The sequence below is a fragment of the Notolepis coatsorum genome (genome assembly GCF_963971535.1).
Source record: "Notolepis coatsorum genome assembly, chromosome: 2".
Lineage (NCBI taxonomy): Eukaryota > Metazoa > Chordata > Actinopteri > Aulopiformes > Paralepididae > Notolepis > Notolepis coatsorum.
In genome coordinates this window covers 37,904,672-37,918,185 of record NC_140166.1, presented here as the reverse complement: position 1 = coordinate 37,918,185, position 13,514 = coordinate 37,904,672, and the positions used below count along the sequence as shown (strand labels likewise).

The window sequence follows — 13,514 nt, the reverse complement described above, 5'->3', positions numbered from 1 at the left end:
CTGTGCGTTGAGGTGCTAAACCCTCTTCGCACAGTCGGATCCGATTCCCTCCCGTCCCCCTCTAGGGGGGTCCGGGGGCTCGGGTCCTCCCCGGTTCTGATGGTTGTGGGGGGCCTCAGCGGGTACATTTGTCGAGCTTCCGCTCTGCTCAGCTCCTGTGTTCCACTAGAGTGCAGAAGATAAGCTATACGATAATATAACATACGGTTATCCTATAACCATAGTTATATGAGTATAGCGAGCGCTCTGCACTGACTCACTGAGGACCATGTGGTCTTCGCCTTCGGTGGTGAAAGACTTGGGAAGGAGCTATTAGTGTGGCCACGACCCCGCTTATGTAGAGGAGCGGATGTGGGTGTGGCCAGGCGGATGGGTGTGTACATGTGGAGAAAAATTATTCAGTGTTAGATTGGATAAAGGGATAGTTCCACTAGAGTGCAGAGCGCTCGCTATACTCATATAACTATGGTTATAGGATAACCGTATGTTATGGGTTCAGTGTCTTGCTCAAGGAGCAGTTAGGGGTTCAGTGTCGATCCATAGATGTATGACTTGGCCATAATAAGGTAATTTATAGGCCTGATATTCTATATTCTATTCATATTATAAATTGCGTTCGGATGGCTAAATCCAATACTGTATCTACAAAGACCCCTGTAAATCATCTGCCCTTTGTTAATTTGCTTAGATTCTTAGTACACCTGATCTCAAGATGGTGCTGAACGAGGCGGCTAAGTGGCGCAGTGGACAAGGCGCTCGCCACTAACGCAGGAGATGCTGGGTTCAAGCCCAGCTCTCTGCGTTGCTTCCGGCTTGGCTGGTCGTTCATACTAATACAATTGGCAGTATTAGGGGGTGGGAAAGCCGGTGGGTGGGGATCGGACGTTGTAAACAGCGACTCCTACAGGTCGGTTGGTGCGCCTGTACAGCAGAATCAGGAAGCGACGGGGGCAGCGTGAGCCTCCCACGCGTTACTCCTCGCCGCTGAGAGATTGCGCTGTACAGGTGAACAGATGCGACAGCTGCCTCCTCGTGTACAGGAGGGGACACGTGATGCAAGGCTTGGTCCACATTGCAGCCGACCAGTGGGAGGCATGGTCTAACAACGTTCCAGACAGGGGAGGGTAGAATTGGATAATACGAAATTGGGATGGGAGAAAAATAGAAAATGGGGAGAAAAAGTAGATAAAAAAAAAGATGGTGCTGAACGAGCTTAGTGGGATTGTTCACTTTCGGTCAATGTTAGCATGGTGTTATTCACCATCAAAAATGGAAAGAAAACAAATAATAATAATTTATATTCTCCTTTGGTTCATTACAATTAACTCAAGCACACAATAACAGACACAATATTTCAGACACTGGGAATACATTCCCTGAGGTGACGTCCATAGATGTCCCTAGAACATTCAAATGGACCTTGTAGAAGTGGAGCAATCTGGGCGGCCGGGATGCGCAGCGGACTAAGCATCTGTCTACCACCGCAGAGACAGTGAGATCGAATCCAGCTGCGGTACCTCCGGCTTGGTCGGCCGTCCATACTGACACAATTGGCAGTGTCAGCGGGTGGGAAAGCCGGTGGGGTGGGTCCTGGTCGTTGTAAACAGCGACTCCTACAGGTCGGTTGGTGCGCTGTACAGCAGAATCAGGAAGCAACGGGGGCAGCGTGAGCCTCCCACGCGTTACTCCTCGCCGCTGAGAGATTGCGCTGTACAGGTGAAAAGATGCGACAGCTGCCTCCTCGTGTACCGGAGGGGACACGTGATGCAAGGCTTGGTCCACATTGCAGCCGACCAGTGGGAGGCATGGTCTAACAACGTTCCAGACAGGGGAGGGTAGAATTGGATAATATGAAATTGGGATGGGAGAAAAATAGAAAATGGGGAGAAAAAGTTGATAAAAAAAAAGATGGTGCTGAACGAGCTTAGTGGGATTGTTCACTTTCGGTCAATGTTAGCATGGTGTTATTCACCGTCAAAAATGGAAAGAAAACAAATAATAATAATTTATATTCTCCTTTGGTTCATTACAATTAACTCAAGCACACAATAACAGACACAATATTTCAGACACTGGGAATACATTCCCTGAGGTGACGTCCATAGATGTCCCTAGAACATTCAAATGGACCTTGTAGAAGTGGAGCAATCTGGGCGGCCGGGATGCGCAGCGGACTAAGCATCTGTCTACCACCGCAGAGACAGTGAGATCGAATCCAGCTGCGGTACATCCGGCTTGGTCGGCCGTCCATACTGACACAATTGGCAGTGTCAGCGGGTGGGAAAGCCGGTGGGGTGGGTCCTGGTCGTTGTAAACAGCGACTCCTACAGTTCGGTCAGGGCGCCTGCACAGCAAGGGAAGGATCTGGGGGAGGTAGTGTGACCCTTCCACACGTTACACTCCCCCAGTGAGAGTCCGCGCTGCCAGGTGAAAAGAAGCGGTGGGCTGGCTGCACATGTGTCGGAGGAAGCATGCGATAGTCTCCGCCCTCCCAGACCGACGGTAGGGGGTAGAGTGTGCAACGACCAGGAAGGGGATTGGGAATTGGCATAACGACTAACATTGGGATGGGAGAAAAACGGAAAAGGGAGGGGGGAAAAACTAATAAAAAAAATATTAAAAAAAGTGGAGCAATCTTCCATTTACTTGGGTAGGCCTATGTACATTTAGGCGCATTTTCTGAAAATATGGCTATGGCTTAAGAGGTTAAAGAACTTCTACTCATGCACAATAGAGAGTATTCTGACTGGTAACATCACCTCCTGGTTTGGGAATAGCACCGCACACGACAGGCAAGCGCTACCGGAGTGTCATGACTAGTACAGAGAGACTCAAAAGGAGCTTCTATCCCCAGGCCATCAGGATGCTCAATGTGGACTCTATGCAACACTAACCCATCCATTCTACATGCATTGCACACAGATCCACACACTCCCTTTTAAACATTAACTTTAGACACTTTCAATACTTTTTAACACCATATTTTATCCATGGTCCTTGGTCTTTATTCTTTTACTTATTTTACTGTATGAAGCACCATTTCAAGAGGGTCATACAGAACCAAGCATTTCACTATAATGTACATGTACCTTATATGTGACAAATAAAACAAAACCTGAACTTGAACTTGAAGGTTGGCTTTTTGTACAGAAACAAAACCTATTTTCCTATGTTTAGCAGAAGGAGGGTCGTTGAATAAATGTTTCTGTCTGTTTTGGATTATGAAGATATAGTTTGTAGACATGCTGCTGTTTTCACTCTAAAGCCTCTGGATTCTGTATATCATTCTGCCCTTAGATTGATCACTGGTGACAGTTATGGTACCCATCATTGTATCCTGTATGACAATGTTGGGTGGTCCTCTCTGGCAGAGAGATGTGACTTGCATTGGTATCTGTTTCTGTATTGCATCAATGAAGATTGATGATCTTCCACCCTACATCACTTCATTACTGGACTGGAACTCTGGACCCTATGATACTCGCTCTGGTGATTGGCTTACGCTTACGGTCTCCAGAGTTAGCATTGGATTAGGAAAATCAACTATTAGCTTTGATTGAATGAATGAATAATAGTGTGGATGTGTGTGTGTGTGTGTGTGTGTGTGTGTGTGTGTGTGTGTGTGTGTGTATATTTGTGTTTGTTTCTGTCTCTTTCTGCATCTGTCTGTCCGTCTGCATGTGTAAATGTCCCTCACCATGACGGGGAATATGATGGCGGCCACGGTGGACTTGAGGATCCAGAGCATGGCCAGGCAGAGCCCCTGGATGAAGGTGAAGAGGTGCACCTTCCTCAGGGGGACGTGGCGCAGGTACACCAGGTCAGGCTGGTGCTTCGCTGGCATCAGCAGCAGCTTGAGGCGGTCCATGAACTAGAGGCAGGAGGAGGGCAGGGGTGGAGGTGGGGAGAAAGAGAGAGAGAGAGAGAGAGAGAGAGAGAGAGAGAGAGAGATCCATCAAGGTTTGATCACACAACATATTTCTCCAGCTTTCACTTTTCATCTAGAAACCAATCATGGTGCTGACAAATAAAAGCAGTGTTTTATAATGTTGTGTGTTATTTCAACGAAGGGGCTGCTTTCCTTGCTGGGGCAAGCGCTGATGCAGGTGTGTTTGGACATTTGGTCAGGCACAAGGCAAATCATTTATGCTTGTGTCTGTTTGGCAATTCCGTGGCTCGAAGAGAACACGAGATGGGTGGGTGTGTCAAAACAGATCCTAGAGCAGTACAGTTTGGGCTTAAAGTCACACCTGCATCTCCACCCACTCAGACCACGTCAGTGACTGTTTCATGAGGCGCAAATTGTTCTTAAAGAGAACCAGAGGAGCAGATTTGATTGGCCACAATTGAAGCCAGCCCCAACTCCACCAGCTAATAATGTATTCCTCCATGGATGTGCTTGCTTCTCTGGTCACCAAATTACCAACAATAAGTTGGATACGCCCACATTATGCAAATGCTATGAAGTTGCATCTAGATTCACTGTGAGGATTGGTCCGTTACCGCATGCTTCCAGGTACCAATTACCTTCACGCACCTGAAGTGAGTTCCAAATCAGCTCGGTGGAGCCCTTATATACTCTGGTGTTCCGAACGTTCTGTGTCGGGTCGTTTTGGGCTTACCACTAGCTGCTGCTTGTTTTCCTCCCGTGTTGTACCTCGTCTGTTTTATCCAGGACGTCTATGGAAGTCGCCGCTGTTGCTTCTCTCTGCCATCCGTTGGATCTGTGCCTCGTTGCCCGCTTTGCGCAATTGCGCCTTGGTGAGTTTTGGATAACGTACTTTTTTGGATGCTCTGTTTTTTCTCGCATTTTTCTGGACTCGGGACCAATCTGTTTTTTGTGTGTTTTCGGTAAACACTGAAGAGGAGTCGCTTGTGTTAGTACTGGACTCAGCTAAATGATACAGGACTGCTTCTTATTCCAGACGCTCGTTTGTTGACTTTCTCTCTCTCTCTGTTCCTTCCCGAGCGGATCTCCAAGTAGCTGCAGAGCCGCAGAGTCAGAGGCGCAACGCCACAGTGCCGTCTCTGCTCAGAGCCAAGCTGCAGAGCCGCAGACAACTCTGCCCAAGAACATTCTCCCCTTGTGCTTTCTGTTGTTTTTTCTCATCTCTGTTTCTGGAAATAAATACGCCCTGGTTTTTGGCTAACTCTGAACTACCTGTCTGTGCCGTGCTGTTGGGGTTGTTAACAAACCATAACATTACGACCCGACCATGTCGACCCCAGCCGACACAGACAGAGTTAGGGCAGCGTTGGCGGTCCAGATCCAGTTGACCAACGACCACACCCAACAGTTAGGTGCAGCTGCGGCTGCTGTGCAGGACCTCCGGGCCCAGGTCCAGCCTATTCAGGATTCTCTTGACACTCTGGCCACCCAGCAGACTACCCAGGGTAATCAGCAGGCTGATATTCTGCACCAGCTACAGGCTCTCAGTGCAGCATTTAACACCCTGCTTTTAACCCCACCTGTGCCAGGAGTTCCAGCCAGATCACCACCCGCCGCCGTGACAGACCCCGCACCTCCCGACCTCGCACCTCGGGAGCCCCGTCTCTCCAACCCACGTTTGTTCGACGGTAACTTCGAAAAGTGTGCCACGTTCATCATGCAATGTGAGTTGGTTTTCATTCATCAACCCAGCCGATTTACGTCTGAGGGAGCCCGAGTAGCCTACATGACTAACCTGCTCACAGGCCGAGCAGCACAGTGGGTCACTGCTTCCTGGTCTATGAGGGCTGATTTTTGTTTCTCTTACCCAGACTTCGTGGCAGGGCTCCGAAGGGTTTTCCACCACCCAGCTCATGGCCAGGACCCGGGAGCTCAGTTGGGCACCTTCCGGCAGGGCAGTGGCAGTGTCACCGACTACGCGCTGGAGTTCAGACTAGCCGCGACCGAGAGCGGTTGGAATGATCGGGCGCTTCATCTCACCTTCCTGAAGGGGCTCAACGACGCGGTAAGGGACCAGCTCGCGACCCGAGAGGAGCCCGATTCTCTCGAGGGCCTAATCAGCCTCGCCATTCGCATCGACGGACGCCTCCGGGAGAGGAGGCGTGAGCGAGCACGACAGGGACCCTCAGAGGTTCCCCAGACCCCCCGTACTGGTGACTGTTCTGCTGACCGTCCTGCCCCCTCCGCGACTGGTGTCCCTTTTCCCTCCAGAGCTGTGACCAAGGAGGAACCCATGCAGCTGGGACGCACCCTCCTTAGCCCAGCCGAACGGGAATCCAGGCTCAGGTCCGGCCTTTGTCTCTACTGCGGCCGGGATGGACACCGTATCTCCAATTGCCCTACCCGGCCAAAAGACCAGGCTCGCCGGGACCCCGGGAGATCCTGGTGAGCCGTTTTTCCTGTTCCCACACCCGTGCACCACCTAACCGTCTGACGAGCGTCACCCTAGCCTGGGCGGACCAACGGGCGACGGTGGGTGCACTCATTGACTCGGGTGCTGATGAGTTTCCTGGACGTTGAGTTTGCCACCCAGGCCAACATTCCACTTGAGGACCTCGAGAGGCCCTTGGAGGTTTTCGCGCTGGATCAGCACTGCCTGGCTGACATCACTCAACGCACCTGTCCTGTCCTCCTCACCATTGCTGGTAACCACGTTGAGAGACTCCAGTTCTTTATTACCAGATCCCCTCTTGTCCCAGTAGTCCTGGGTCGGCCCTGGCTCGCGCTGCACGAGCCCCACATCGCCTGGTCCTCCGGCACCATCAGGGGGTGGAGCTCCTCCTGTCATGCCCAGTGTCTTCAGGTGGCGTCCAGTCCTTCGCCCCGGAGTTCCCCTTGTGTGCCGCCCCCGGACCTCTCAACTATTCCCCCAGAGTACCACGACCTCGGGGAGGTTTTCAGCAAGTCCCGGGCTCAGGCCCTTCCGCCTCACCGGCCTTACGACTGTGCCATCGACCTCCGCTCAGGGGCCCCCCTTCCCGGCAGCCGCCTCTACAGTCTGACCGTCCCTGAGAAGGCAGCGATGGATAAGTACATCTCTGAGTCCTTGGCTGCAGGCCTCATTCGGCCCTCATCCTCCCCGGTGGCGGCCGGTTTCTTTTTTGTTGGGAAGAAGGATGGAGACCTTCCGCCCTGCATTGACCCGCCAGCTCATCATGGACCCCGCCCTGATCACCGACTTCCATCTGTCCCATCCGGGGAAGCCTAGGCCGGGCAGGTCGCCGGGTGGCTCCCGTGGAGGGGGGGGTACTGTGAGGATTGGTCCGTTACCGCACGCTTCCAGGTACCAATTACCTTCACGCACCTGAAGTGAGTTCCAAATCAGCTCGGTGGAGCCCTTATATACTCTGGTGTTCCGAACGTTCTGTGTCGGGTCGTTTTGGGCTTACCACTAGCTGCTGCTTGTTTTCCTCCCGTGTTGTACCTAGTCTGTTTTCTCCAGGACTTCTATGGAAGTCGCCGCTGTTGCTTCTCTCTGCCATCCGTTGGATCTGTGCCTCGTTGCCCGCTTTGCGCAATTGCGCCTTGGTGAGTTTTGGATAACGTACTTTTTTGGATGCTCTGTTTTTTCTCGCATTTTTCTGGACTCGGGACCAATCTGTTTTTTGTGTGTTTTCGGTAAACACTGAAGAGGAGTCGCTTGTGTTAGTACTGGACTCAGCTAAATGATACGGGACTGCTTCTTATTCCAGACGCTCGTTTGTTGACTTTCTCTCTCTCTGTTCCTTCCCAAGCGGATCTCCAAGTAGCTGCAGAGCCGCAGAGTCAGAGGCGCAACGCCACAGTGCCGTCTCTGCTCAGAGCCAAGCTGCAGAGCCGCAGACAACTCTGCCCAAGAACATTCTCCCCTTGTGCTTTCTGTTGTTTTTTCGCATCTCTGTTTCTGGAAATAAATACGCCCTGGTTTTTGGCAAACTCTGAACTACCTGTCTGTGCCGTGCTGTTGGGGTTGTTAACAAACCATAACATTCACAGATATAGGGCCCATAATCTCCAATAATTATAAGCCTTACCTGTACATTATTGAGCGAGGCCACCCCCATGTATAGGAAAACACCATACAGCACAGGCATAGGGATAAACTGCAAAACAAAGCAAGATGCCAGAATAATCATTTGATCTCAACAACATTTACATATCCTCTGTTCTTAGCTGTGAAGAGATTTCAATAAGCAGCACATGACAAATCACAGTACTTTCACACATACTAGGCTACATGTGGATGAATTTATAATTTTTCTTCTTCAGCATTGGTTTTGTAAATTCCCATGAGATGTGGTGGTAAATGGTAGCAACATGAAATTTGACCAATATATTGGAAGTTGTGTGTAAATGCTCTCCAAGAAATATGACCCAAATTGGCCTGATGGGGGCGCTAGAATGGAAGATTATATAATTTTTACTTTGAAAGGTCATAACTCAGATTTACAGGAAACTTGGTACAGACCTGTGAACCCTCTGCAAATTTGCCCCAAGGACCCATAAAGTCTGCACTATTGGATTTCCCGCCATCTTAGATTTGATGTAGAATACATTTTTAAACCGTAAGTCCTATTACTACCAAATTAGCTGGGGATCATTACTGGATCAAGCTTATCAAAAGTTGCATAAGATATTTGAAGATATTAACCAATAAACTTCAAAAAGGCATGGATCAGCACATAGATAGATGTGAATATAGTGACTGAATATAGGACAGGCACATATAAGCACTATGCTTCAGTCTGTACCTTTTTCAGTCACTGTAAATAATCAAATATTGATAAATGATGATGTATATTGTATTTTTTTTTGATGACTGAAAAAAATAAACGACTACTACTACTACTACTAAGTCAACAACCGTTAGACCAATTATCAAGAAAACTGCAGGGTATATCCAGATAACAACCTGACATAGTCCCTGGAAATCTCATTCAAATTGACCACTAGGGAGCACACAAAATGCACTAAATCGGCGTAGCAACACATTCTTGACATCTCCTCCTAAACCGTAAGTCCAATTACTACCAAATTTGCTGTGGATCATTATTGGATCAAGCTTATCAACAGTTGCATAAGGCTTGTTTAAATATATATATATATTTTTTAAGATCATCACCAAATTTGCAGGATATTTCCCCATAACTACCGGAAACAGATCCTGAAAACCGCGGTATAATTTACTACTAGGGGGCGCTACAAAGGCTAAAAGCGGGTGTGGCAATTTACATTTTTATCCAAACATTACAAAACTTGCAGGACATGTTTGCCATTTTAATTATCCATATTGGATTGAAACCCACGGATCACCACTTGCGGCAATATTTTGGATTATTTCTATGTTGAGCTGTCCATGGTGCTGAAAGTGCACATACCATAATATTTAAGCTGCTATTTAAGTTAAGGCTCAACACTTTTTAACACTTTACCTTAAGAATAGGAGACATGAAGACAGACAATCCCGTTAAAATGAACACAACCACACCGGTGACCCTCTGCTCCCTGAAAGAGAACACACACATTGAGGTTATTAGCTGAGTTTAGCTAAAGAGTTTATTATTTCACTCCTAAAAAACGTATGAGTGGAGATGGAAATGAGAATGCATGTTTCCACATTGTTAGGGAATCTCTGTATAATGTTCATCGTCATTGTCATTGTCATTGATACTCCTTTCTCTGTCATGTCTCCTTCTCCCCAGTTAAGAACTACATTAATCAACATAGTGTAAGTGGTAAAATTTTTATAATCAGTATATAAACATTGCTTTATCCATCTCATCCATATTGACATAACTGTGTCTGCCATTTTGACAAACCCTAGTACAACACGTGGCTGTCGTCTCTTCAGATGTAGGTGTCTCAGTTGGAACGCTGACACATTTACTTTGCACTGAGAAGGGGGCTAAGCTGCTCATGTGACCCGACCCAGTTGGCCTACGGATCCAGGGTCTGGAACAGAGTCAAACTTTAGGGCTATGATCACAGTACTTCCTGCAGGTCAGTACATGCCAAAATTAGTGGAGAAATTAAAGGAAGGGAACTAGAGATAACTCTAGTTCAGTGAGCCTTAACAACCCTGTGAGCCACCCTTCTGTTTTGAAAGGGCCTTCCCCATACTGGCTCCTCCAAAACAGATAAACAACAGATTTTCAAATGCTCTTTGTGCCTTTGATATAGCAAAAATTTGTATATATATAGAAACTGATTTTCTCTGGACTGCGGTCCATGTATGAAAAGTGCTATATACAGTACATAGAGTTATTAATATTTATTATTGTTATATTGTAAAAAATCTATGCATTGAAATGTCTGAGTCTCAACGACATTGAAAATTAGGGTGACCTCAATTGTCCTTTTGAGAATAAATAAAGGTTTGAATTTAATTGAATTGAATCATTGCATTACATTTGTTCTAGCAGTAATCTTGAGTGAATGTACTGTAGGGTTTTGTTTTTGTTAAGCCCACCTCACACCCAGGAACCTGGGCTGCTCTCCAGGGGCAGAGGTCTCCGTCTCCATCTTCAGACTGTCGATGTGGGCGATAGAGATGACAGTGGCAGCCACATACCATGGCAGACCCATGAAGGAGCACACCACCATCAGAATGGACACCCAGAACAGGTCCAGATGGTAGCCTGCCCCTTTCTGACACAACCAACATGCAGGACATTCAGGCATGGACATACAGGAATAATACATTGACAAAACTAAAATGTATCAAACAAAGTCTTAATGCCTCTACAATAATCTAACCTAGTTTACCTATGGTCATATTGTCTCTACAATAATCGAATCTAGTTTATCTATAACATAATGCCAATACAACAATCTAACCTAGTTTACCTATTGAAGGCAATCGATGATTTGCATTTGGTTTATAACCTATATAGATATTAGTTTTAAGAGGATAATATCAGTCGTGTATGTGTGTCTCCAGCCAAACTGTGCAGACAGAGGGCCGTTATCAGCTGAGTGGAGTGAGAGGCTGAGAGGTGTTTTAATATCAACATAACCGTTGTCACAGGGAAGGCAGATAGAGAGACAGAGAAATCTGGGTTGTAGGTCAGGAGAAGTAGCGGTTGCTAGGGGCGGTCAGCCGTTGCTAAGGACTATAGTTTATAGCTGTGAGTTTTCTTGCTGATACGAGCAGACGTGGACAGAGAGACAGAGCACTAACTAGAGGGTGGTGGGAGGGATCTCCCCTCCCCCCTCCTATGCCTCGAGGAGGCTAGCTTCGGCTAACAAAGAAGGATTTTGGCTAACGACGAGGCCTCAACCACCATTGGACTAAAAGCAGAAGAGACGATAGAATAATGAATTTAGTTTCCCCTTTTTTTTTATCTAATTTTTCTCCCATTTTCTATTTTTCTCCCATCCCAATTTCGTATCGTCCAATTCTACCCCCCCTGTCTCCCCTCCGGTACTCGAGGAGGCAGCCGTCGCATCTTTTCACCTGCACAGCGCGATCTCTCAGTGTCGGGGGTCTGCGTTTGGAGGGCACGCCGCCCCCGTCGCTTCCTGATTCTGCTGCGCAGGCGCACCAACCGTCCTGTAGGAGTCGCTGTCCACAACGTCCGATCCCCACCCATCAGCTTCCCACCCCCTAATACTGCCAATTGTATTAGTATGAACGACCAGCCAAGCTGATAGCAATGCGGAGAGCTGGGCTCGAACCCAGCGTCTCCTGCATTGGTGGTGAGCGCCTTGCCCACTGCACCACCTAGCCGCCCAATTTAGTTTTCCTTTCAAAGACTTTTCAAGGACAATACATCACTGTTTTCCATCTCGTACAGAGGCTTTGTTTATGGAATAAACAACGTTTTTCCAAGAAAGGTACCACGCTGCCAGTTTCAAATTCTTATGATTACGGATTGCATATAAGGGGGATGACTTTCGATGTATAGCCAGTATGAGAAGGTCGACTTCGGAGAGAGAGATAAACACAATGCAGAAACTACACGAACACAGAGGAAGAGGTGATACTGGCTGATTATGGTCGAAATCTAACACTATGGTCTTCATGCCTACTGTATACAATAATCTGCACATTTGGCAAGACTCCCAGAAACCTCATCAGCCTATTTTGCTCAATTATCACATTGTACGTATATAACTTGACTTGCCCCAAATAACCTGCTGCATTGAGTTGAATCAACTAATGTAAATGTGATTCATATCAGGTTAATTCTCCCATTTAGTTAATTCAAATAAAATAATACGTTGAGACAATGTATGTTATAGCTTCTTGCACCTTGTGCAACCCTTGCACCATTTGCACTGTTGCACCACTTGCACCCTGTGCACCCCTTGCACACCTTCAGCTTGTGTTCCTTCCTGTTGACGATGACAGCAGTAATCTGCTGGTCCATGAAGAGCAGGATGGTCACCAGCAGTGCAGGCAGGGCTGATGCCAAGTAGACCCACCAGGGGTTCCCTCCGAACGGCGGCACAAACCAGCCACGGTTAGGGCTTGTTGGCTGGGGGTGGGTGGGAAAAACATTTGGCTGGTGAGTCAACAAGACAAGGGAGTGCACACACATAGAACAATAGCAGGCTCCATCTCATTCCACCCACTCCACTCTTTCCCGATCCACTCCACCCTCGTCCTATCTACTCCACCTTCGTCCTATCCACTCCACTCCACCCTCGTCCTATCTACTCCACCCTCGTCCTATCCACTCCACTCCACCCTCGTCCTATCTACTCCAGCCTCGTCCTATCCACTCCACTCCACCCTCGTCCTATCTACTCCAGCCTCGTCCTATCCACTCTACTCCACCCTCGTCCTATCTACTCCACCCTCGTCCTATCCACTCCACTCCAGCCTCGTCCTATCCACTCTACTCCACCCTCGTCCTATCTACTCCACCCTCGTCCTATCCACTCCACTCCACCCTCGTCCTATCCACTCCACTCCACCCTCGTCCTATCTACTCCAGCCTCGTCCTATCCACTCCACCCTCGTCCTATCCACTCCACCCTCGTCCTATCTACTCCACCCTCGTCCTATCCACTCCACCCTCGTCCTATCCACTCCACTCCACCCTCGTCCTATCCACTCCACTCCACCCTCGTCCTATCTACTCCACCCTCGTCCTATCCACTCTACTCCACCCTCGTCCTATCTACTCCACCCTCGTCCTATCCACTCCACTCCACCCTCGTCCTATCCACTCCACTCCACCCTCGTCCTATCTACTCCACCCTCGTCCTATCCACTCCACTCCACCCTCGTCCTATCTACTCCACTCCACCCTCGTCCTATCCACTCCACTCCACCCTCGTCCTATCTACTCCACCCTCGTCCTATCTACTCCACCCTCGTCCTATCTACTCCACTCTACCCTCGTCCTATCTACTCCACCCTCGTCCTATCCACTCCACTCCACCCTCGTCCTATCCACTCCACTCCACCCTCGTCCTATCTACTCCACCCTCGTCCTATCCACTCCACTCCACTCCACCCTCGTCCTATCTACTCCACCCTCGTCCTATCTACTCCACCCTCGTCCTATCCACTCCACTCCACTCCACCCTCGTCCTATCTACTCCACCCTCGTCCTATCTACTCCACCCTCGTCCT

At 48.5% G+C, this 13,514-nt stretch overlaps 1 protein-coding gene across 1 annotated transcript in view; it reads right to left on the bottom strand.

The window, feature by feature from the left end:
* Positions 1-13,514, bottom strand: part of LOC311224144 (electrogenic sodium bicarbonate cotransporter 1-like) — a gene marked incomplete at its 5' end in the record, with an annotated part of 219,271 nt that overhangs the window by 22,224 nt on the left and 183,533 nt on the right. Inside the window, 5 exons of the mRNA XM_084309001.1 lie at positions 3,698-3,871; positions 7,963-8,031; positions 9,361-9,433; positions 10,398-10,576; positions 12,247-12,408. Of these exons, the coding sequence (XP_084165127.1) occupies positions 3,698-3,871; positions 7,963-8,031; positions 9,361-9,433; positions 10,398-10,576; positions 12,247-12,408 (657 nt within the window). The remainder of the gene's footprint in view (positions 1-3,697; positions 3,872-7,962; positions 8,032-9,360; positions 9,434-10,397; positions 10,577-12,246; positions 12,409-13,514) is intronic.